General features: G+C 41.0%; 1 protein-coding gene across 2 annotated transcripts in view; it reads right to left on the reverse strand.

Moving 5' to 3' along the window:
- Positions 1–58: 58 nt before the first annotated feature.
- The window catches only part of NECTIN3 (nectin cell adhesion molecule 3), an 88221-nt gene continuing 63185 nt past the window's right edge, over positions 59–25094 (reverse strand). Inside the window, exon 11 of one of the 2 annotated variants that reach the window (XM_027680965.1) lies at positions 59–339. In XM_027680965.1, the coding sequence (XP_027536766.1) occupies positions 301–339 (39 nt within the window). In that variant the 3' untranslated portion in view covers positions 59–300. The remainder of the gene's footprint in view (positions 340–25094) is intronic. The other variant, XM_027680970.1, reaches the window with a different exon arrangement.

Raw genomic sequence — 25094 nt, forward strand, 5'->3', positions numbered from 1 at the left:
AAATTATTTAACATAATTGTTTACTCAGTAATTTCAAGTTCCAGCACCAGGTAAAGACAGATGTGCATGACCTAAATCATCCTAAAATATCACAGCTACTGGAAGCTATTTACAATAGTGCTTTCACGTGAAAGATGCATGCTCTGGAGTTGGAGTACTTCTCAAGGAGGTCAGAATCAGCACGGACAGTACTGTGTCCTTCACATTTCCTTACTTACTGCCTTATTGCATTGTTGTACCTAATCAGCCAGTTGGCTTTGAGGAAATTTGTGGCTGGTTGTAGTTGATGCCAACTTCATGTCAATCTCCCAGTTCTATCACATGGCTGAAATTACCCATCTGGAAAAAAAAAACTTAGAAAGAATATACTAGGAACATCTAGTGCTTCCCCTCCCTGCAAATGGGATGAAGCCAATCAACTGTGAACTAAACTAAGAGCAGAAATTGGCATGAATTATGCAAACTAGCTCAACTGAACATTTTTTTCCCCTCACCATATCCCTGCTTTACCTAAGGCAGAAAAATTCTTTCAGACAGCTGTTATTTTTTTTGGCTTCTTTCATACATCACCAGGAACACCTCCCACTGGGTTGCTCAGGAGATTGCTAAAATAACATAAGTAATACAGCACAAGTATTCTATCATTAGTCATCGGGATGAAGATCATTCTGGCTTTGTCTACTTCTCTCCGTGATTTCTTTCACTGCATCAGTACAGTCCTTTGTTCTCTGTGAACACACTCATCATTCTTCAATCCTCGTAGTACCCATGTGACAAGTTATTACACTCAAAGCCTTATTATGGGCAAAAGGGGAAACACCTCATTTGGGAAGCCAAGAATTCTATGTTAGACTAATTAAAATCCTAACAGCCTAACTAAAATACACTAAAGTGTTATTACAGTGCAGTTACAATGATATCAACCTTCGGAGTCCCAATTATCTAAACAACACCATGCACAGCTCAGCAATACAAAGATTGCTATACAAAAGGGTCCTCTGATATTATGCTCTCCCTTATCCTGCCCCTCTGGCTATCAAGTGTGACAGTAAGTTAGCCTCAAAGATCAGCTTGGGGAGAAGGACAGGGGTCCAAGTTTGAAATAATTTGTTATCATCCCCAGTCCTTTGCTAGAAGGAGCATCATATCCATGATGGGGTTTCTTCCTCTCCTTTGCTGAAGAATATGCCATCAATGGTTTTTTCCTTCTTCCTCCAGGGCCCACATTTGAGTAATTTAATACATTTTCTAGGATAATTGTACACTTAAATGTTTGTTCACTGATGTGCAAGTTGCTATTGCATCCAAATTTGCTAGAGGTAAGAAATTCTCTCCATAAATGGAACAGCTCTCCCCTTTCTCTTTGTTACCACTAAAACTGCTTTTGTCCAGCTCTACAGTTCTTTAACTGAGCTGTCAATAACCTTAAGTTTCCAGTATTATTCTTTGCCCCTTTCATTATCATCTCATGTCTCTACTCCTCTACACCACATCCTCTGACTTTTTTTGTGGCCTCTAGTGTCATACCACACCTACATTATCCCATGTGACTTTATGCTACAGCAATAAATGTTTCATTTGAATAACTACTTCTTATAATTGCCTATATAAAATTAAGGTAATTCCTAATGCTTATACAGAATCAAGCAAGAGCAAAACAAATTAGGCAACAGCTTCCTCATCATGAGGAAAAAAAAAACTAATAAAAAAACCTGTCATTCATAAACAAACAAAACTAAAGCCCTAGGATGGCTAAGGCAAAATCAGACAAAGCCTAACAAGATTCAGTCCTGAGGCCTTACAAAGTAGGCAGGTTATAGGGCTATAATGACCAAGATATCCCACTCTTCCCAAAGTATCATAACTCAAGTCTCAGTGTCCTAGAGCTTTGTGGGCTCTTGAAGCCATTGAAACGTAGTGGGCACTTGTCTGTGTTACTTCCAGTTCCATATGGCCAATTACATCCCTTCATAGGCAAAGAAAATGCTTAGGAGGTAATTAAAAAATTATTTAGGAAAACACCTCAGAACCCCACCACCCCAGATCCAGCTATAAATAGATGCGAACGCACCAGGTTCTTTAATTTGCTCCAGACAGTCTCTGGTTTGCTTTTGCTTCTATAAGTGTAGATCAAATTGAGAGGGGTGGAGAGCATGTCTTTAGCAGCTGGAAAGGGTGAAACTGTGCATCTCCTCAACAGAAGGTGTATTACACACACCAAGTACCAGTCAGTCAATTCTATGCTATTACTGGCTGGGCACCTATCACACTTGTTAGTCAGCCAATTATGCTTTTTCTTTTCTGCTGCATTCAAGATCTTGAAAGTTTATTGGTGTATGTATCATTTGTGCTCCTCATGATAAAGGTTTCATCTACGTAAGTTGTCACTTTGTTGTGGTTGTGGCCTCACTTTACAAAAGTTTGCCACCAAATTTCAGTCAAAATTGTCATCAGTTCTCCTGAAATACGCCAGGCGAAAACAAACTGCAGCTTTAGCAGAGCACAGAACAGGCCTATGTGACTGTAGGGAACCAAACAGGTGTTCCAGTTAGAGGCCCTGAAACAGCAGCTCAGCCAGAGGCCTCTGAGATAACGCAGGAATCCACTAAAAGACCTTGGGCAGCCCGGGAAGGAGAGAAAAGAAACTGCTAACTCCTGCGGAGGAATACCTGTGATGAGTACCGGCAATTAAAGATAAAAATAAGATAGAGAAAACTGTTTTAGGCTAACACCACTTATAGAATATATACCTGTATATATTTAACAATAGTAGTGGGTTATTAAAAGTTTTGAAAGAAGTGTGTAAATTTTAAAAAAGTGTAACAGTATAAAAAGTAGATCCTGTGTGCCTTCTTTTCTGTACCTTAGAAATCAATGTGCTATGATAAAAGTATGTTAATGTAAACATTGTATGTCTTTTTCCACCATTTATCCAGGGACGACAAGGATGAAGAATAAAGCCTCAAACTTATAATGCAGTCAGATTGTCTTTCTTAACAACTAAAAGTCATCCAAAAAAGTGCAAAACTGCATTAGACAGATTTTCAGGCATCGGCATGTGACTTTTCAAGCATCCCCTCAATATCCATCTCCAACTAGGAGTGGGAGGGGAAGCTGCTGGTCCACTTTCATCTCCTGAACACAGTGTTTCATGGACAATAACTGAAGTCTGTAAAGTATTTGCAGATCTTCTTCCCATTTGCTAACTGGCTTCCACAGAGACTAAATATAGTGGATCTTAATCTACAAGGCTGTGAAAAAGTCAGTCAAGTCCTGACAGCATAAACCAAATAAAATAGGCTTTTTTTCCCTCCCAAGTATAACGTAGTTTAGAGAAGCAGATGTTACCACCTTATGGCAGAGAAAAAAAGGCCACATTTTCAGGCAAAACAGCCCCTTAATACATATTGAAGAGCCTGCACAGTGGAATACTTGGTGCAATCCAGAAAAGTCCAATTTGTGAAAGCAAGTAATTGCCTACAGCTATCTTTTGAGACTTTGAAGGAGAGAAGAAAACCATTGAAGAACGTACCCTTCTATGCTCAGCAGGGTCTGCAGAGCTACATCCTCATTATGCCAGGCACCACACAGTGCAGCTTGTAGAAGACTTAAGGCTGTAAGGAGATCCTCTACTGTTACATATATTTACAAAACCAGAACAGTCGTTCCATTTTGAGCTAAGCCTATTCACTTTAATCCAATCTATACTTGAATGAAGCTGTCCTTATTCAAGCTTCCATGTCAGACCAATCCAACTCTGCTTTTGTAGAACTGTTGAGGGGGGAGGGAGACTCCTGACATCCTCCAGTTCAACCCCTGCTCAAGCAGGGTCAGTGGGAGTGGGTTGCCAAGGACTGTGTCCAGTCAGGCTTTGAATACCTCCAAGAATGGTGACTCCAAAACCTCTCTGAATCATCTGTGCTAGTGCTCAATGACTCATTTAGTAAAAAAGTGTTTTCTTATGGAATTGGATGGCATTTTCTGTGCTTCATAGGGCCCACTGCCTCTTGTCCTGCCACTAGGTACTACTGAGAATAGTTTGGTTCTGTTTTCTTGACCCTCCCATCAGATATTTATACACATTGATAATATCTCCACAAGCTTTCTCTTCTCCTGGCTGATGAGTCAAAGCTCTCTCACAGCCTTTTCTCATGTGAAAAATACTCTGTCCTCTTAGTCATCCCTGTGACCCTTTGCTGGACTGTCTCCAGTATGTCCCTCTCTCTCTTCTACCGGAAAGCCCAGCCCTGGACACATCTCTCCAGATGCAGCCTTGCCAGCTGAGCAGCAGGGAAGGATAACTTCCCTCAGCCTGCTAGCAGCTCTCCTCCTAATGCAGTCCAGGATGCTGATGGCTGCCTTCGACATGAGGGTGCACTGCTGGCTGGCCGTCACCTTGCTGCCCACCTGGATTCCCAGGTCCTTGTCTGCAAAATCACATGATCTGTGATTTGAGCCTACAAACCCACACAAGTGCAGGAGAGAGTCCTTGTTTCTTGCAGTGAACACTTGTATCCAGAAGATGCGCAAGTGTCACATTGGGGTAATGGCACCAGGTGTCTGGAGTAGCCAGCGTGCTGTACCAGCATTCATTCATTCATCATCCTTGAGATATTTGGTATATTTTACTTTCCTCCAAAGAATGGCAGGGAGCAGGTGGAAAGCTTTTCAACACAACTAACTGGCTGATCCTCCCTGAAAGCTCACCTACTATTCCCATAGTCTTCTGAATAAACTACTGTTTCCAGTGGGTTTGAGAACACCTGGCTGTCCACATGCTTGGCTTAAATGCAGTAACATGAGCTCTTGATCCAGAAGCTGAGAATATGTCTTGAAATTTCCAACAGCAATCGAAACCACCTATAATCTAAACCCAAGAATCCTTAAAGGGTGCATTTAAGCCAAAAACTTCCCTGGCTGGTATGGCATCATGCCTACGCTGTGTTTATTTCCTGTGCTTCAGACTCAGATTCAGCACCAGGCTGAAAACATCCATTGCTGACAAAGGACAAAAAGCAAGATTAGTCACATTTGAGCATCTGCTTCCATACCTTCTTCAACTTTAAGAGCCTTTGAGTACTTGCCACGTTGTTTCCCCTTTCATCTCTGTACAAGTCATTGCTGATTCACAGAGGTAGAAGAGGAAAATAACGCGGGAAGCGTACATTTTGCAACACTAAAAAAAGAGATATTAGTGTAAAGAGCCCATCTGGAAAAAGCAAACAACAGAAACACAATGAAACTGTTTGATCTTATGTTTCCAGTCGAGTTTAGTCAAATTTTGTAGATCCTCCCACACACTCACAAAACTCACCCTCCAGGACTGTTTGCAAACAAGTTGCAATCCACCACATGCCATGAGGACCTGCTCTGCATGACCCATGTGCACAAAACTCAACAGCAGTCCTCTTTTTCAGTTTATCTGAGAGAAAAATCTGTGGTTTCTCTGCATACTAGTTGTGCTGAGCCAGGGACAAACAAGGTGGAGCACTTTGGAGTGGCTTCCTGCTAATGAGCTAAGATTTCCAAAGTGGGCTCAGGCAGATGCAGCTATAAAAGTACTGTAATTCCAATTCATTGGCCTCTAGTGGAAATGAAGCAATGAATAAGACAGCTGCTTAAGAGTTATCCAAGAAAGAAAACTATGATTAATGTTTGTCTTATTGCCTTAACATCTTCCTTTTTTCTTTTATACAAGGCAATATGTGTGTTCAAAGTAACATTCAAAGAAAATATTTCATTACTCATTTTTCTTCCATCCACAAAGCTAAATATCGTCTACATCAAACAAATGTATTTCTGACCTACTGAGGCATGTGGATATGCAATGAGAATGTTTCCTCTCCCTTCAGTTTAGCTCTAGTGCTGAAATGATCACACTTTCCACCCACAAGTCCTTCGAACCTTTAACTTCATACGACATCCAAAGTAATTCCTGCATGATCTAAACCAAGTTTGTAAAAGCTGTCATCATTTCTCATCCCCCTCATATAACCCAGTTGTTTGATCAACATGCCATGAAACAGCTACAATAAACCATCGACCCACTTGGCATATAACCAGTGGGCTGAGCAAGGAAACCTCCCATTGCTTTAGTGCCAAGGGACGTGCTTCATCTGCTGCTTACAGTATAATACAGCATTTTTTTCAATACATCAGTCATAGTCTATACTGGGGCCACAAGTTCTTCAGAGAATCAGCTCTGCCTTTCAGGAGCAGCAACCTCTGAGCACCAGCCAGCTCGTGGTACTCCATATCCTCTCGCATTCACGGAACTGAGTCAGGCTCCTGTGCAGTGATCAAAGCACAGAGACACACTTTTTCTGGACATAGGCTCATGTCAGCCCTCTGATTCCTCTCAGATCCTGCCCAAATTCTTCAGCTGCTATAGCTGAGGGAAGAAAGGCATGGAAACACCCCTCTCCAGAAGTAAAAATGGAGGCTCCAATTCAGGCAATGAAGCTGAGAGGGATGCAACCCTTTCTTCTAAAACAATAGCTGCTTTGTCAAACACTTATTTTATCTTATTTTCTTAAGGCAGAAAGGCTTCTTTGAGCCCTCTGAGACAAGTTGCACAAACCCTGGGCACATGCTAGATAACCTGAGTTAACACATGCTCACAGCAAAGTTTTTACCACAGCCACGTATTTCTCCTGCAGCCATATAAGCAGAAGTGTGAGGCCACTGTTTGGCCATGTTTTTACTTGCCAGAACGGTTTCAGATACAAACTCTAAACAGGAACATTATTGTATTTTGCAAAGTTTTTTAATATTTTTCTCTCCTGCACTGGCATCAAAGGCATCACCTAGATCCACAAACCCCCTTCACTTAAAATATCAGTAGATAAAGCAAAGTGAACAGATGCAGCATTTTTACATATATAGAGCCCCCTAATGTTTGGCCAGGTGGTTTTGTTAGAGGAAGCTGTGCATGTCCATGTTCCAGCCTCTTGCACTCACAAATAAGCCTTTATCACTAGTTACAGTCCTTGTAGACTCTCCCTCCCCTCTGTATTTACCAGATGGCCCAGCTGCTCACCTGCTCCTCCTCTCTTAACCAAGTTACATTTGGATTTTGTTTCTTCCATGCTTCTTGCTTGAATTTTTGCAGCTGGCACTTCTTTCTTCATCTGTCACTAGAGGCTATCAGGTGGTGTGTGACTGATCCATCAGCACCCTCCGTGATCTCACTGTGACCTACAAGAGCTAAGACATCTGTACGCCTGGGCCATGTCCTCTGCTCCTCTAGAGAGCTGTTGTCCAGTTGCAGTCCCTCTTTTGAACATCTAAACAAAAACAAAGCCAATGAATCCTCATACAAACTGCTCATGGCTCTCCACCAGATTTCATGTTACATGCTCTGAGACTGAAAAGTCTCACGACGAAGTCTTCAGGCCCTATTCTACTAATGGAAAAAATTAAATGGAAAGGGGGAAAGGGGAAATAGAAATGAAATCGAAAGGGGAACACGACGACAAATTTTGATGAATCCAACCTGATCATCAGCAGAAAAAATTAAACTTCATGTGCAATAAGTACCCTGGCACCAGTGTGCATTGCACAGGTAAAAGCATGCTTGAATTAGAAGTTTCTGAGTTATATTTTTCAGGTCAATCCCTGTAAGAGGCAACAACAGGTTTTTACTGACATTTTCGTATTGCAAACAATTTTTATTATATTCCCTCATGTACTCCAACAGCTGTGTTAGCAATGCCCTTGGTAATAGACTTCAGACTCTCCAGTTTGTTTGTATCTGCTATATTTAGGTTTGTTGTTCAAACCTCTTGATCTGAATATTGGCATGACTCATCAATTGTTGGCAGCATATTATTATAACCAATCAGCATCTTACAATTAGAGACAATGGCTTCTGAATAAAATTAGTTGACTGGAATACTTTTTGAGCCAGTCAGCAGTAGCCATCAGAGAAAAAGCTTTATCATTTGTAATTTTGTATTATTGATCCCAAAACGCTAGAGATAAAACACCACTGGAAAACTTCCTGGAGATTATGTCAATACACACTGAATATTAACACAATAATTTTTAAGAAGCCAGACACAATGATTCATCCCTTTTAACACATTCCTGGACTTCGGAATTACCTGTTATGATTTCCATATCATTATTTACACTAACTGAAAAGCTTGCCTTTCTCCCAAAATATTAATTTTAAGGTTTCACAGGAAAATTCTGCCTGAGCAACAGTTCTCCGAGTAGTTTCTTTAAGTGTCCAGATCCATTTGACTTTGCAACCATATGGGTACTTTGCTACTACATGTATGAGCTCCACGATCAGCATTTTTGGCAAGTTCTCCTATGCTGCAATTTGTTCTTGATATAACTTCACAACAGAGATCAGTCAGTGCAATCTTTGGACTTCACTGCCTCTGGCATGTCTGCCCAGCACAGCCTGTGAGAAGATTGGAGTGACATACTACACTGGTGGAAGCTGTGGCATCTGGGGAGAGGCAGAAGCCTCCAGCTTTGGGCACGCTCTGAAGCTGGGTTAGCCAGGAGCCCTGCCTTCTTTCAGGGAGAACACACTGCTTGTCAGCTGCTGAGTGGCATTTTGCCACCAAGAGGCAATCTTCCAGCTTCCAGTGCTGTTTACAGGCATGTTTCACCTATAATTTGGCAAGGCAAATTGTTATCTGGCACACCAAAAAGGTTGTTGACTCCAGGTAGAAGCTATTTTAAAATGCTTTTATGTCAGTATAATTTTTCCTCATTTCCATTTCTACCAGGGCATAATTTTAAAGCCCAATGCAAAGAAAAATATATCACCCTACTATCTTTCCAGAAGAACTCAAATGGCAATTAAACCAGCATCTTAACCAATACATCTTTGTTTGCAAGCCCAGCATACCAAGCAGTACCTTCGGAGTGCCAGTGAAGTTTAATTGATGGCACTGCCTTCCCCAACAAGGCAGAAAACCTCCAAAAAAAAGCTGTAGGAATTCTGAAATATAATTTTTCAAGAGCTCACACTCGACAGCATTGATTATTAATGATTTTAACTCATGTGTGGAATTTGCTGTTTGTCAGCTCAACATGATATTAACTTCATCTACAAGCATCCCTTGCACCCTGTGATACCATGACAAGCCAGGGCTATGTACAGGTTTCACATCAGTGTGGGTCCTCTGGCTGCAGAGCAGCCTCCACAGGCCAGAGTCCTGAGCCCACGTGAGTTTTAAATGCCATCAATCATCAGTCATGCTCAAATGACAGCACAAAAACCGTAACACAGAGCGTGGTGCTTTTTTCTTCTTTTTTTTTTCCTTTCCCTTCACCCATTCAAACAATGCCATTTAAGCTCTGCTTTTACTCTAATCATTGATGGCAGTCCAGAACTCAGCAGCAGGGTGATGAAAAAAAAAGGTACAGGTCAATCCTGGACCTAGCTTGCTGCAAAACACAGGAGTACAGATTATGATACACTACTTGTTAGACCATCAGGGCATCTTCCTGAAGGCCTCACATTGCAATGTCACTCCTATGAGAGTCTGAACATCTTATTTTGAGACACACACTCTCCTCTGGGACATAGCTATACACTATGGAAAATTTGTCCCTCCTTCCCACATGCTCATTTAGGGAAATGAAATAGAATGGACATGGTTGATGTGCAGGGAAAATACATCATATTAGTTTTCACAAATGGCAGATTCTGGAACAGACACTTGGGCTATTAAGATAGTTTTAAAAGAACAAATAAAAATACAGCCAGAATGGCGGTAAATGGACTTATATCAATGCATAAAAAAGCAGAAAAGTAGTAAGCAGGTTCAGACTTCAGTCCAAAAATTGTTGGGACAAACTCACAGTAATACAACACTGGACAGCAGGATTCACAACAGCAGCATTAATCTTACCCTGAAAAGCTTTCCTGTTACACATTTACCACTACTGTCAGCCAAATCCTAGCCATGATTTCATAAGAGTGAGTTTTCATATACCAGACTTTATCTTTCATAGATGTTTCTCTCTTAACATTTCTATGCAACCGCATTATGAGAACACGGACACACATGGATTTACCAGTTCCTCAGCCTTTTGCAGGATCCAACACTTGTACAATTGTTATTTCCATTCTGAGCCCAAGTCCATCATTTTTCCACACGATATTTTCCTCTTGCTTTGCTCATAAGTTCCAAAGAAGGTGGGAAGGAGGAAGACCACCTCTTCCAAAATATCCTTTTTCCAGGGGAGAGTAAGCTGTTTGAATACGGGCCGCCTGAGCAGTTCCTGAGGCTGAACAGTTTCCTTGATGTATACATGACAGCACAGGATTTCAAATAAGCAACTAAGTGCTGGAAGTGAATAAATAATTCAGTAGGAGAGATGGTAAGTATGCCATTCAGTAAGATTAATTTTATTATGAAAGAAAAACGTTCACTGGAGATTGTGGGAAGACCTTTTGGAGGACAGGTTTTCTACTAGCCAATGGTTTGTGCAAGGACTGCATCGGTTGACTTGTATTTTAGAGCTGTTGACAAGAAGTGGCTCTTTAATGTGCATGTTCACATTTCTAAAATGCTGCACTGCTGCCATGAGCACCACTCATGGAGTCCACCATGTCTTGTACAGCATCAATCACACACCAGGTTGCCTCGAGCTCAGAGATCATTCTGCTAAGCTTTGGGAGAGATAATAGCAGTTACAGATTCAAGCCTAAACAAATCAAGTTAATAGATTTGTTTCCTTAGTGGGGGGGAAGGAGACTTTAAATCCAGCTTTTACACGTAGCAAGGTTATGTTCAAACATCTATGCAGCAGAATACATCACCTCATGACACTATTGCCCTTTAAAGAGCTTTTCTGTAATTTCCAGTGAGCTTTAATGTCTTCATGGAGAATAAATTTCAGCCACCAACACATGCTTAATTTTCCGCTACTGATCCCTGTGAGCAAATGAACCAGAATTTCTGACAGAGTTCAGAACTGCCCATGGAAAATTCCTTTTTCTTCCCATTTCATAGTCTTATTTCCACCTGTCTGTGCACTGTGTAGTCTCTTCTGACTGCACTCGGTACAAGGCATATCTTGGCCAGATTCTCATCTTGGGTACAGCAACAAAAACCCAAACAAACTACTATATCAATGAATATTTACTTTGAGAAGCAGTTCCACTTTTAGCCCTCTAAAGAATTACTGAACATTTTCAGATTCTAGCAGAAATAGATTAGGACCTGAAAGTTTAACTAGATTAACTCCATAGAGTTATTGCTCAAGCCTATACTCTATCTCTTTTTTTCAGTAATTACTGGTCTCCCTGGAAGATAGATTTTGAGGGCCAGTCCTTCCAATGGGGTTGATTAGTTTATGTCTGGTCTTTATCAAGAAGCAGCAATGAAGCCTCTGGATTTACACTACTGAAATGGTTTTACTTACTCATCTTTTCATTTTCAGGCATTAAGTTTCAGTGGTTAGAACTTCCAGACTGAACATGCCTAATCCATCCAAACAGGAGCCTACTGCCAAAAGGGTGGGTTAGGGTCCCTCAATATCCTGTTGCTACCTGAATACTTGCAGAATTTCCCATTGACTGGATTGAGCAGTCAGGTGGCTACAGTGCAAACCTTTGACCCAGCCAAAAAACTCACATTCCTAAACAAACCATGATTAGATTGGAGTTGACTCATCTGTCAGTTCCCAAACAGCCAGACAAGATGAACAGTTGGATTTGATGCATGGTGGAAGCAAGCAACTGGGAGACTGGTACAGCCTCTTTGAAAAATCAGTCACTATACAACTGAGTTAAAACTATAATTTCATATGGTAGTAAGTCACTAAATAGAGAGGTAGTGGAAGGGAGTAGGTAGAGCAGGAATGTGAAAGAATCCGTGGTGAGAATGTGAAAGAATCCATGGTTATCTACAAGGAGAAATAAACTTGTTGGCTTGCTTTGTAAAAAAACCTGTTTCAGTGATTGGTCTTTGCTGAAGGTGCAGTAAAGCAAGTAAACTGAGTAACAAGAAAGCTCCATGGGCAAAGTCGTTCCTGCTCAGCTACCTTTACTCCATTGTTTCTTTGGTCTAAGCAATTTATGAAATATGAAATAAAAACATCAGAGAAAACGCCTGTGTCCTGACTATTCCCATGGAGTTGATCACAATTGCACTTCCCATGTGAGAAATTCTGAATAAGAAAAAAAAAAACAACCAACAAACAAAAACTGCAGCATTTTTAAAATGAAAAAATAGAAACTTCTGTATCGCATAGTCAAATGAGATGAGGGTATCTTATCATAAATATGCAGAATTTGGAAACAGGATAGATATATTAATAGGTGAGCATCAGAACTCAGAAACTTCCACTTAATCACAGAGACAAGTAGCCTAATGTTTCAGATTCAAGCTTATTCACACATCTTTTTCCTCTCTATAGAGAAAGCTTTTTTTTTTTGCTTTTCATGAGAAGGGGTGGGGAGAGGTTGATTATAACTGAACTAAGGAAGACACTTGACTATGAAAATATGCCAAGAACCGAAAGAAATCATCTGTTAACAGGGGAAACCCCCCCACATCTGTACCCTAACATCTTTTTGATTCCAGCTGTTCCTGTGAAGAATTTCTTTCTGCTAACACAAAGTAGCCCAGGACTCTCTTCAGGTTTTCTTGCCTGCTGGTACAAATCTACTCTGTGCAGAGAACAGTCTTTGAAAAACATAAATGATGCAAGGCCAGATCTAAAGCATGCTGGAGGTCTTTCAATTTTTTTATCTTTCAGATTTTTATGAGCCTGCTACCTGTCTTGACTGCTTTAGACATGGTTTGACACAGGTAAGGAGAGGGAAGGTCTCCAGGAGATCCCTCTGGTGTGCAGCAAGGCAGTGATGGACTTGTTTTAGCCTCCAGAAGTCAGTGTGATGCAAACCTCTCTGTCTTATGGGGCAAGACAACAGCAATGACTATTACCTCCTCTTGTTACTGTATTACCATGTGACACGATATGACTTTTGAATTCAGCATTTCTATTGCTGTTCTCTATAAGGAGCTCACCTTGGGCAGCTAATTCCTGGCTTTTAATCCAACAGAGCTATTCTGACAGCACAAAGGCTGTATTAGCCTCTAGGTAAGTGCTTTCCAACACAACCTCAGTTGGAACTCCTTTTTATTTCAGTCCATAGAAACACTGTATCCTACCAATTCAGTTCAGTACAGGTGCAACTTTAGTTTCCTCATTTGCTGTATCCATGAGTTTCTATTTCTATGCTAATTTGACTTTTCACTGTTCCTTAACCACAAGCAGTAGCCTCTCATAAATCTCTTGTTCTGCTATTTACTCATCTGCATTCAAGTGCTGCCTTGTGACCAAAACACCCTCAAAGTGTTTCAATGACTCTACTAGTTTTTCCATTCATTTCCAAGCACCACCCTTCTCAGAGTGCACCAAGAAACGGATATTCTAAAATATGAGCTCATTGCTATAGAAGATAAGAAACAGGAATCCTACGTAAATGCACTTCCATCTGCAATGTTCCACTCAGCACCACTGCAATAACTGGGTAAAAAGAGCATAGAAAACTATGAGAAAGAAGCATCTGGTTGCTCTTTTTTTCAATCTCAAAGCAATTTATTATAAATCAGATGACCTACAAATAGGAAGGTCTGCCTGTTCTCTTCACGTGTCCTCTTAGCCCTACTTCACTTCAAATTGACTAGTTTTTTAAGCACTGGTATGACAATAAGTCTTGAGAAAGCAGCATTTGCCTCACTAGTTCAAACTATAGGTTAACCTGGCCCAGTAACTTCACTGCAACGGCAGCCAGGTCTTCCCACTGCAAGATACGTGCAGAAGCAGAACAAGTTTGCCACCTGATGTCAGCCAGTCCATAGTCCATATGCTCTAAGTCTTGGGCTCACAGCTGCACAGAGTGGAATTGCCCTCTCTGCTGAATATACTTCCCCAAAATTAATAGTCTCATCAAGGCACCTGCTAGAGATGTTAGTTAGGAGAGAACATCCTACGCTCTGCAATTCAAGGTCTACCCACAGCGCCTTCTCTACATACCTTTAGCAAACAGCAGCCCACAGCACCCAGCACCCCTCCTTGTCTAGTCAGGGAGTCCACTAATTATGGAAGGAGGGGGGTAGGAAACACAGCCAAGCCCCCTCATTAGTGCACTGCTTTCCTCCTTACAGCCATGAGAGAACTGAGACCGGTCAGCACTGTTTGTAACAGCACACACAGCTGGAGATCAGACAGACCTCATTAGGCTTTGACAAATCCGCCTTTAGAACCCAAAGTGAAGCTCAAACACTAAAGCAGCTGCAGAAATGCATCTTCAGCCAGTCTGGGCAAATTCTCAATTTACCCAGCACTTGAAAGAGCCTTACAAGCATACTGCTTAACATGCCATGGCACTGTGAAGGATTTCTTGCAGGCCTTCTGATCAGTTGAAATTTTCGTTATCATTCAGTAACAGGTCTAGATGCTTGCTTTCCAGATTCTTCCATGTTGTTGATTTGGGCTCCACTGTAACTACAGACTGACACTGCTTACTGAGGTGCAGGAGTAGACATGCAGGGGGTCTGACCAGACCTGGACAAGAACAACATGTGCCACTTTAGATTTCTATCCAGAGAGGACTATCCCTGCATCCTTCTAAAAAGCCCAGGTCTTTACTTCAAAAGCATTTCTGAACACTAGGTAAAGGAATGCTCTCTGCCTTTTTCTGCAGTGACTGAGGAGACTATATGGTCTGAGCTGAAGAGTACACTGAAAGGGCATCCCAGCTCCCTTCTGACACACTAGCCCTTATGCTGTTTGTGGTGTCTCCCCTTTTCCTCTTCTAGCAGAGTAAGGCAGGTTGTCTCCCATGCCTAACTGCTTTCCTTAACAATTGAAAATTCCTTTTCAAGATACAAGCAACTTGATCTTTTACTTCCTTCTTCAGCCTTCTGACATTTTTGATGTGACTTTGATGAGACTGATGAACGTTTTCATGTTACCAAGATTCAAAATCCTTAGAATTCACCCTTTATGTCCAGTCTCACAAACTAATGTCGTTATGTATTTTGTCAACTATCTATTTTTCAATACTTCTAGCATTCTGCTCCTTAATAATGCTCTTTAGCAAGCACCTTAGGACAGGAAGACAGGACTAAAGACTTTCCCAGACCAAACCAAAAATGGTAAACAAGAAAAGAAAGAGGGAGAACAGTCACATAAAAATCCCATGGCAATCAGCAAGTTCCTTTCATCACAGTATCGTGTTTAGATCAATAATAAAATGACCAAGAAAAAAAAATCTTTACATATCTTCAGTTTTTGATCCAAGCATTTGCATGTTTCTGGGCATAAAAGGACCTTTTCCTCATTTTCCTATACCCACGTTTATACAAAAGAAGGCAGAAATCGGTTGTATCTGTTCACTCCTAAGTAGCTGAGCATCCACATCCTTGCTTATGCACCCATTGGTGTCTAAATTTTCATATCATAGTTGATTAGCCAGCACTACATTATATCGAAGGAAGTACTGCTTCCCTGAAAATGGCTATTTGAATTTAATGGTAACTGTTTTATATCCCAGGGGTATTATCACTATTGCAGTCAGATTTCTACACTTAATTAGTTCATCGTCTGCCCTTGATGATTAGGTGGCGCTTCTCCATGGCAACATTGATTTGTGAAGTTTAGTTTCAGAAGGAGGAGAAAGCCACAAACTGGCAGATTTCAGCATAGCTGGCTACACCACGAGCAGGGATCGCTCAGGCTGCAAATCCTACGAGACAGGAGCTGTTTATCCAACTTGTGCTGTGCTTCAGCAACTGGCAGGATGAGCACTGCCCAGTGCCCCCCTGGCCCTCTGCTGTGGGGCTTGCAGCTGATTAGTCATGTGTTGACTCATTATTTCAGATATGCTAGAAAACCAGCCAAAACCAAGGGTTATAACACTTCAGGTTCCATCCTCATCTAAACAGAGCTGGGCTACTGGGGAAGTGCCATTTATTTTTGCCATGTTACAGACCAACTTGTTTTAAAATTTTCCCCTTGCCTGGCCTGACCATGCCTCTGACACCTACTATTTTGCCGTAATATTAAGAAATAGCAACTAGGTTTTAGACTCTTTTTTTATCTCTTTTAGACTCTTTTTTTATCCCAAGACAGTCTGTACATTTGGTGAAGCACACACAAGACATCTAATAACTTGTCCAGCAGTTAAATCCTCTGAGTTGCAGAACAATACATGCTTAGTCGACATCAAAGCTGCCACAAAGCATTAAACTCACACAGCAAAATCAGACAGAATTACCACGATTTTACCTGGGCTGTAAAGAGTTACTGACGTTGAAAAAGCTTTAAGTAGCCAGTATTTCCTCATTCTTCAAGGAATTGGGGACCTATTGCTATTTTCTAAGAAGACACAAAACCTCACAGGAACGAATAAGTAATATGAGAATACTTACTATGGAGTCAAAAAAGCCAACCCCAAATTTTCATCTTCAAGCAATTTTAGCCTTTATTGTATAGTGTTGCTACACATGAGGATTAAGTAATGGCTACTCAGTCGGTTCTAGTCTGATTCTGAATATCCTCTACTGAAGATTTTCTGTTTTGAAAAACTAACTGGAGCAGTTTCTGCCCACCATGTAGCTTAATGAGGGTGGTTAGATTCTCTTGCCTGTATAGCAAACACCTCATTATTTGTACAAAATAACACATTCCCACCAGAAGAAACCTTCCCATTTCAGTGGTCCTTGTGGTTCCTCTCCTGTCCCTCCCAGGGAGAGCCACAGCAACCCCACAGTCCCTCAAAGTGCAGGTTGACCCCTGGCTCTCTACTGGATGTAGCCCCACTGTGCAAAATGCTGGAGGGTTGGGGTGGGTCATTTAGACCCCCTGTGCACTGTTAACAGCAGAGCTGCCTGAATGAGCTACAGTAAACCAACAAGGTTTCAGTTTCTGCTGCACGCTGCTGAAGTAAAGTCTCCTCCAGGGACACCATTGCTGTTAGAACCACCACCTTCCCACCCCTGTTGTTGCTGAACAAAGTATCTATATAGATCTGTGATCTATTTCAAATACAACAAAAATCAGGCTTTAAAAGCAGCACAAATCATTGACTGAGCCCCCAACAGCAGGTCCCTTGCAGGCCACAGAAGAACGCCGGGTGGGAGCAAACAGGCAATTACAGTTCCAGCTATGCCTGACTTATCTAAGGTGCTCTATTGAACCAGCAGCTTAGCCAGCCAGTGACATGAGCAATGCCCAAAGAGCTCAGGGTACTAATTGGTAGGATTTTCAAATGCACTAAAAGTCTGCTCTACAGGACTTCCTGGCCACTCTAATGGAATTAATTTCATCCTAATGCCTCATTGTTTGTATTATGTATCCTCCTCCTCCAAATATAGCATTTCAAATAATTAAAGCCAGGTTAATTACTCTGCCAGCCACTGGGAACACTTACAATGCCACCACATGTGGCAAAGGAACCACATGCAGCTAAAGAACCCCATGCTGTTTCCCATGTGTCTGGATAGTAAAAAAACCCCCCACTCTTCTGCATTTCAATAAATAATACTATTAACTAAAATACAGGTGTGTGAAATTAGATGGTGTATTGGGTATGAGATTTGAAAGTCGAATTTACAAGTGCTCACAACAAAGCAGGCCATCTGAAGGTTCAGGAATTATCTGTCTCTGAGGGGGTTACATCCAATAGTCTGGCATTATTAACAGAGAGCTCAACTTCCTTAACCCAGCCAGGTGAAGGTCAAGGGGAAAATACAGGTGTTGGGTACGCAGGCACTAAGAGGCCACAGCACCAGAAAGGAAAAACTCAAACTGAATACAATTCATTGTAAGAGTAAATAGAATGGATTTACCAAATACACCTGTAAGCTGGAAATCAGGATGTCCCCAGCCAGCACAGACATTACCTGTTTAACCTTCCACAAAACAACAGCTTTATAGACGAAGTAATGACAGTCAGGGGAAGTGAACAGAAGAGCAACTACAAGTGACAGTGGGTAAGCTTACTTTCACAGCCTGAGATATCCTTCTAGTCTTACATTTAAGATCTTAAGTACTCCATATGTCCCAGCAGATGTACTGGGACATTTTTCACACACTCACCTCCCCCAGACACCACTGTCTCAGAGCTCAAGCGCTTAACAACAGGGGAACAGTTCACCCTCTAGGCTTTTGATCTACCCAGCATCTAAAACAGGGAGATGAAAGTATTTCAGCTCTCTGGGAAGCATGGCCACTACTTACTTAGGTTTTCTACAGATAAAACATCTGGAACTACACAAAAAAATTCAAACTTACAGCAAGCACTTGGTAAGATTGGAGAGGTACATAGTGCAAGATCTGTTACACTTGAAGCAACAAGTGGCCCATGTTCTCTCTGATTTCTTTTACAGCTGGGTAATTCAGCAGCCAGGATTTCATTTGCTGCTGGCAATTCAGACAGCATTTGTCCCCAGATTCATAAATGTTACCTAAGTGAGTTTCAAACAGAAGTCTGCTTGGATATTAGGATGTTTAACTTGCAATCCAAAACTAATCCTTGTCCCTCTTACACTGTTCATCACATCATTCACAAGCCTGTTTGCACTGTCAAGCAGCCTTAGTAAAGTCTGGGAACAGTCATCTTTACACTGCTAGCATTACAGATGGGAGGAAAACCTCTTCTTAGACTGAGCCACTAACCAAGTAGCAAATTGTACTTTTTATTCTTTCCTTGTTGGTCAAATCTCATGTTTTCAGAAAGTGCAGACTGGATCAACAGTTAAGAAAAGAATAAAAAAGCAGAGTATAAAATTACACAGTTCTGTAATGGATCATATTCCCCTCCCCCCCAACACCTTGACTTAATAACTTATGAAGCCAAATAATAAACAATTTGTTCCCAAACCCCACCATGCTGTTCTGGGATTGTTTTCTGGGAACTGGGGTTGAGGTGTGTATACAGCACATTGCTGCTATTTTTGGTTGGTTTTTTTTTTAACTAGACTTGACATACACACAGAGGTACATCAGTCTTTATTCTGACAAATAGCAAGCCATGTCCTTTTTCACTCATAATCCTTGACCCTCAACATGACTTCCTTTTCCATAAACTCTGAATCTGGGTGCTCCAGTAATTCTGAGAGCAAAATCCACCTGTGACTTAACCTAAACCAGATTACATTCAAGTTCTGCCAACAGGGATGGACACCTGCAGGACAGTAGAGTGTCAGGCTGCTTTGCCTTTCAAGGACTTCCATCTTCCAGATCTGAAAACAATAATCAAGCAGATTCAAGGATAACAGTGTGAAAGAGGATTTTGTTGAACAAGCAATTTAATACACCTACCAAGTTACAGACAGCTTCCCAAAAACTAGGAAAAGTTCTGGAAAAAGTCTTAGTTAAAAATTAATTACCCAAAATGTGAGAAAGGTAAAAAATTAGCTAGATTCTTCAATAGATATATTTAGCACAAGTTATCCTGTTAGGAAGCTACCTCTTACAATATGCCAAGTTATGTGATCACTCGCTACAGTGATTCTGTCCATACAGCAGAATTTATGAAGAAATGGGCAATAAATGGCAGCATCACTGCTCCTTTTTCTACCCACAAATAATTATCATTTTTTTTAAAATACAATATTTTACCTGGAGCAGGTCTCTGGAGATGATTAAGTAGTATTAAAGGCACTATTAAGAGACTGAGCTCGTAGTGCAGCTGCACCTTCCACAACTGTTTGGTTTGCTGATAACCTTTGACATATAACCATGGCAGCAAAGAGTGAAAAATGCCTCTGCAGTGTGACAACAAGTAAAGCACAAATCCACAGTGTGGCCAAACACACAAAGCAAATTTTCACTTTAGAAATACACAGCCAACATATTTATCAAGGTCAAAGTTTAGTGACCACTACCCATCATAACTATATGCACAGCACACATATGCATCAAACCAAGTATGTAATAGCAGGATTCAATTCCTCAGTCACAGAAGCTCAACTTGAGCCATATGTTAAAAAAATGCAGGAACTGAGAAAGCAGAGAGCAAGTGTTGGGCTCTGTAGAAAAGTATCTGGGTGCCCTGGTGGATACCAGCTTGCAGCAGCATGCCCTCACAGCCACGAGGGCCGGCTGCCTACTGGGTTGTACTGGTAAAAGCACGGCCAAGAGGCCAAGGGAATCAGTCAGATCCTCTCCGTGTTTGTGAAGCCCCATGTGGACCTCTCTGATTATCTCAGCCCCTTTCAATACAGGACAGCAGTTGCCAAGTCTCTTGCAAGTGACTAAGGGTGACAAATAATTCCAAAATTCCAAAATGAAGCAAGTGTACAGCTGAAACTAAAGTAGGACACTGTTTTTCAGAGAACTTTCTCCTCATTTGTAAATTCAGACCATCCAGAGGCTATTCTGGCACCATATATAATTCTATCTGAGAAAAGCATCCCACCAGTTTTTCCCATGTTCACTAAGATGATCTTCATTATATTTTAAGCAATTCCTTAAGTACTTCGGGGCATTTTTAGTCACTTGGAACTGCAAGCAACTGCAAAAGAAGTAGTCCTTTAATTGCACTCACACTCCATATGGTTAGCTTCAAAGGCACAGGAGCAGCCTGACAGCACTGACAGCCCATCTTGGTGTTCAGCAGGGACTTGTGGGATGCACAGTCTGCATTCAGTACAGCTCACACTGGTGACACACTAACCAAAGTCACTTGCTAAGCTATGAGCTCTGTACAGAGACACTCAGTGCACTGCCTCACAGCTACTGTACCTGTGACAGACCACACCACACGCATGAGCATGTTTAATGCACAGAGACCCTTGCAATAGTATTTTCAGCTGCTGAAGGTGTGCCATCCTCATGTTAAAGGATTTTCTTTCCTCAGCTCACTCTTTTGTCCTAAGGTGCACTCACACAAATGGAGAGAAAAGACATTACCAACAAACATATCACTAAAGGGAGATCTATACTCTAGCTAGACTATAACTTTCATTTACCAGAAAAAAATCCACGGGAAATTTCAGAAAAAGAAAATTCTGAATTATTAGGAAATACCACAGCTGAAAAAATTTCTAAGACACAGCTACTAAGGGCATAGACATGAGTGACAGAGGATACTGATGAAGAATGCAAACTTGATGCAGTACAGAAATAAAATGCAACTTATTCCTCTTCCAGGGCATTTTTTTCCTTTCAAGCTGGTATGCAGAATTTGTGCAGGACCCCGAAGTGCAACTGGGTTTTATGTCACAATAAAACTATGTAACTTCAGATTTCATAAAAGCTAAAAGGAAGCCTAGGTTCTCTTGAAAAATTTTAACATCATCTCAAATTAGAATTTCATCTGTGTTTTTTCCAAGGTTTGCCATTTGGGAAACAAGAGTGTTTCAGTTTGGTCCAAGCAACTTCACTGAACATACAGTGTTCTCTCAAATAGGCAAAAGGAGGGAAAAGTTACGGTTCAAGAAAGAAAATTCACTTGAAGGGGCATAGCAGTGTTGCATCATGAGTGTTGCATTTTATATTCCTCTATATCTTATAACTGACTGCACAAATGTCAAACTGAGCATTAGTTATGCCAGGCAATCATAGACCTAACGAGGGTAGCAGCATTGACCACATACCTGGCAGTAACCATCAGCTTTCTTTTACTCCCTGTACAGGCCTATGGGGAAAGACACCATCACTTTGTCCTGATATTTATTGTTTTAATTGAAGCAAAAGAAAACCCATTACAGGTAGTCACAGCAATTAGTCCCATGTGGTCATTCAACCTATTTTTTGAATAAGAAGCATTTCGATAACAGCAAAGCAATTCACTGAGGGAAACACACAAAAAGGTACCTTTGATACTTTTTGCCTAAATAAAAGACCTGAGTTTGGGGACTAACCCGAGGCAGGGGAAGTCCAAACAGCAGAGCAAACAGCTCATCTGTATTAATGTACCAATTGCTCAGAGCTAAACAAATTTACACTTAGGTTGAATTTCATGTTTATCCTTTCACCAGCTGACTTCAAATGGTGACTTTCTGGAATTAGAGCCTTACAGAAGGCCTTGCTGGCCTATTACTCTGTATAAAGATCTCAGACTTTTCAGTCGTCTTCATTTACAAAACCAGGGTGTGCTCATGCTGGCATTAGAGTCAAACATGCATGAAAAACAAGTATCTGAGAGACCATGTTATTTTGTTATTTTATAGGAACATTCAGTACTGAACACACTTATTTGACAGTTTTCAAAGGATTCAAGAACATTTCTAATGAAGAGAGCTAGATTATATTTTAATTACTTCCTGGTACTAATCAGTGTGAGATACAAGTTCTTTAATACAAGGGAAGCTATCTTGAGATAGGGCGAGTGCTATCCAGCTGCACAGTAGTCCTCAACAATCACTATTCCCTTTAGCCTCATTTGTTTAGTGCTCCAGTAAACAAGTGGGACTTCAGAGGCAGTCCTTAAAATGGACTTCTGACACTTGGGTGGAGGCACATACCAGCATCCAATTTGGTGATTTTTTTGGTATGGTTTCCTCCCCCCCTTCTTTTCAGTTTCATCTTTGAAACTATCAGGCATGCTAGTAAGTCTAAATCGACTGTAATTCAAAACAAATAAACTTGTTAAATGCACAGACATACAGAAAATACAAAACTCAGTAAAAATATTTCAGACTCGAAGTCACAACGGGAAGGGGAGGGGTTATTAAAAAGCCCTCAATAAAGGGCTCTTGTTTAGAACTTGTTAATTACCGTCAGTCAAGCATGGACAACAATGATCCGATCTTTCAAAGTGAAATTTCCATCTCCAAGGAAAGAAAACAATGCTTAGTTAAATCCAGAGGAGCAGCAAGCCTATCTTTGTAAGAGGAAGTAGTAAACAGGCTTCAGAAGAAATATGAAAAATATTTAGATTTCCTAGAGGATTCCAAAATTCCAGTTATAAAAGCCAGCAAACATTTGCCGTTAGAGTGTTGTTTAATTGATACAATTAAACTTATGAGAAATGCCAAGATGGAATTTGTGACAGGGAACAGACGGTTTCCTGAACTACATCAACCAACATGCATCTTGTCATATGCACATTCTGTGTAGGAAGCTTAAAAGAAATATTTTTATTTGAATTAGCAGCAACTTGGCCAACTAGAGTTAAAGCAACTTCAAGGTATGTAATTTAATAAAGTGTTCTCCCACTTTTTTGCAAACTTTGGTATCTCTATACCTGGGCACATAATGGCAAGTGCCCAGCTTCCCAGATTTTGTCTAAAATATCCCAAGTGGAATAGTCAGCTCCCAGATAAACGGCATTAAGCATAGCCCTTAATGTGGTCATTTCAGATTCAAATTTACTTGCATTTCACCTAAGTGTTTTCCGGTTTTTTTCTCCCTCTTTACCGAATGTCTTCTCAGGAACCAGAAGACATGAATTATATGTATTCAACTGAAGATGCTATCTGCCTATTAATATTATGCTGTGAGCTGTAATAAAACATCAACAGCAGAAAGAAAGCACTACCAACTCTATGACTTTGTGTGGTTTTGTAAGGAAGCTCTTCCTTTTAATGCACGTCAGGACTGCTTCAGACAGCACTTGTCAAATGGTGCTGGAGTAAGTCCAAAGCAGTTCCAAACACTTTCAGGGCATCCATTAGCCTGCTAGTAGATAACCATCCTGTGATCTGCCACAGGTTCTTTAAATCAACATTTCAGAAGTGCACTGACATCGGGTCCTTTAACTCTAGAACATTAACAATTAAAAAAATTTCCCAAAATACTGCTAAAATCTCGGCAGAGGGGATGGGGTGGGGAAAGGGCCGAGGGGACAGGCAGAAAGAATTCCAGACTTAAATCTGGTGCCAGCTCAAATTGCCGATGTCGAGACAAGCCGAACTGCAGCAGAAGCCCTCCTGCTGAGGTTCCCAGGCAGCCCAGCAGAGAGGGACAGCTCGGTAAGGGCACAAAGTCAAAGGTGCAGTGAGCATCTGCAGCACTCAGTCATCTCCATCGTGCATCTCCCCGGCTTTGTCCTTCCACACAAAAGGCTGATAGCTGTTTCAAGCAAAGGCCTGAAACGTTCCAATCGTCTTCAGGTAAGCTCGTTTATATTTTTGCAAGAGAAAGACTTATCTGAAAGCTGAAGCTTCCATTACAAGAGAAGACAAAGTCACTACTTGCTGTGGCTATTCAATTGTAGTCCAAGTTGTTTTCTACTTTAAGCTGCCAATTTGTGTCTTGACAGCAGCTTCTTCCACCCCCCTCCCTCAGTCCTCTTAAAAAGAACAGATTCTCTCAGTTAATTCAAAATGACTGAATTATTTCCCAATACAGTAACTCAAAGTACTTACTGTATAATCAATGCTTTTAGACACAAGTATCCACCGGGCATTTTATTTCACATAGATATCCACGGGGTCAATTACACTTGCTGTGCAAATCATGCACTCGAGCCTGATCAGTGACACTAGAAATTCAATTATCTTTGGCTTTCTAGATGAATCTTTTGATGGACTAGGGTGCAGCTATGCAGCTATTTAATTTAATAAAGCTATTTAGATCCAATGTTAAGCAGATGGTGAAACTTGGATGTGATTTCATAGTAACACATTTGATAGTGACAAGTCTAAATCTCTCACTTCGTCTGGAAACCGGCTTTGGGATAACCTACTCCAACTTACGACAACCAGCTAAGTAGCATCGACATTCAAATTAACCAGGTTCTTCCTGCTATTAGGACATATCTGAAGGCAATAGGCAAGTAGTTTAAATATTGCCTTCTGGTATAAGCACGACCATTTCCTCCAAGCAACATTTCACGTTTGTCTTTTTTTCATGCTTACTCTGTGTCATGTATCACTTGGAAAGTAAGGTGATTTAACCATTTGTAATGCTGCATCATTGTAATTTTTCCAGCTATAAGAAGGATAGCTGATGTTGATAAGTTACCCATTTTCCACTTGGAAAATTTCTCAGTTAAACATACATGCACACTCCACATCCCTCATGCCTTTACACAACAGGAAAGCGGAGGAAAAAAAATCATGCAACACTGAATCTCAAACATTTCCATATTGAGTCGAAAATTAATTAACACTGTCCCGAGAAGCCAGAGCAGAGAGAGACAAATATGGAACAAA

Source organism: Neopelma chrysocephalum, unplaced genomic scaffold, assembly GCF_003984885.1.
Source record: "Neopelma chrysocephalum unplaced genomic scaffold, ASM398488v2 Primary Assembly neopelma1_60, whole genome shotgun sequence".
Taxonomy (NCBI): Eukaryota; Metazoa; Chordata; class Aves; order Passeriformes; family Pipridae; genus Neopelma; species Neopelma chrysocephalum.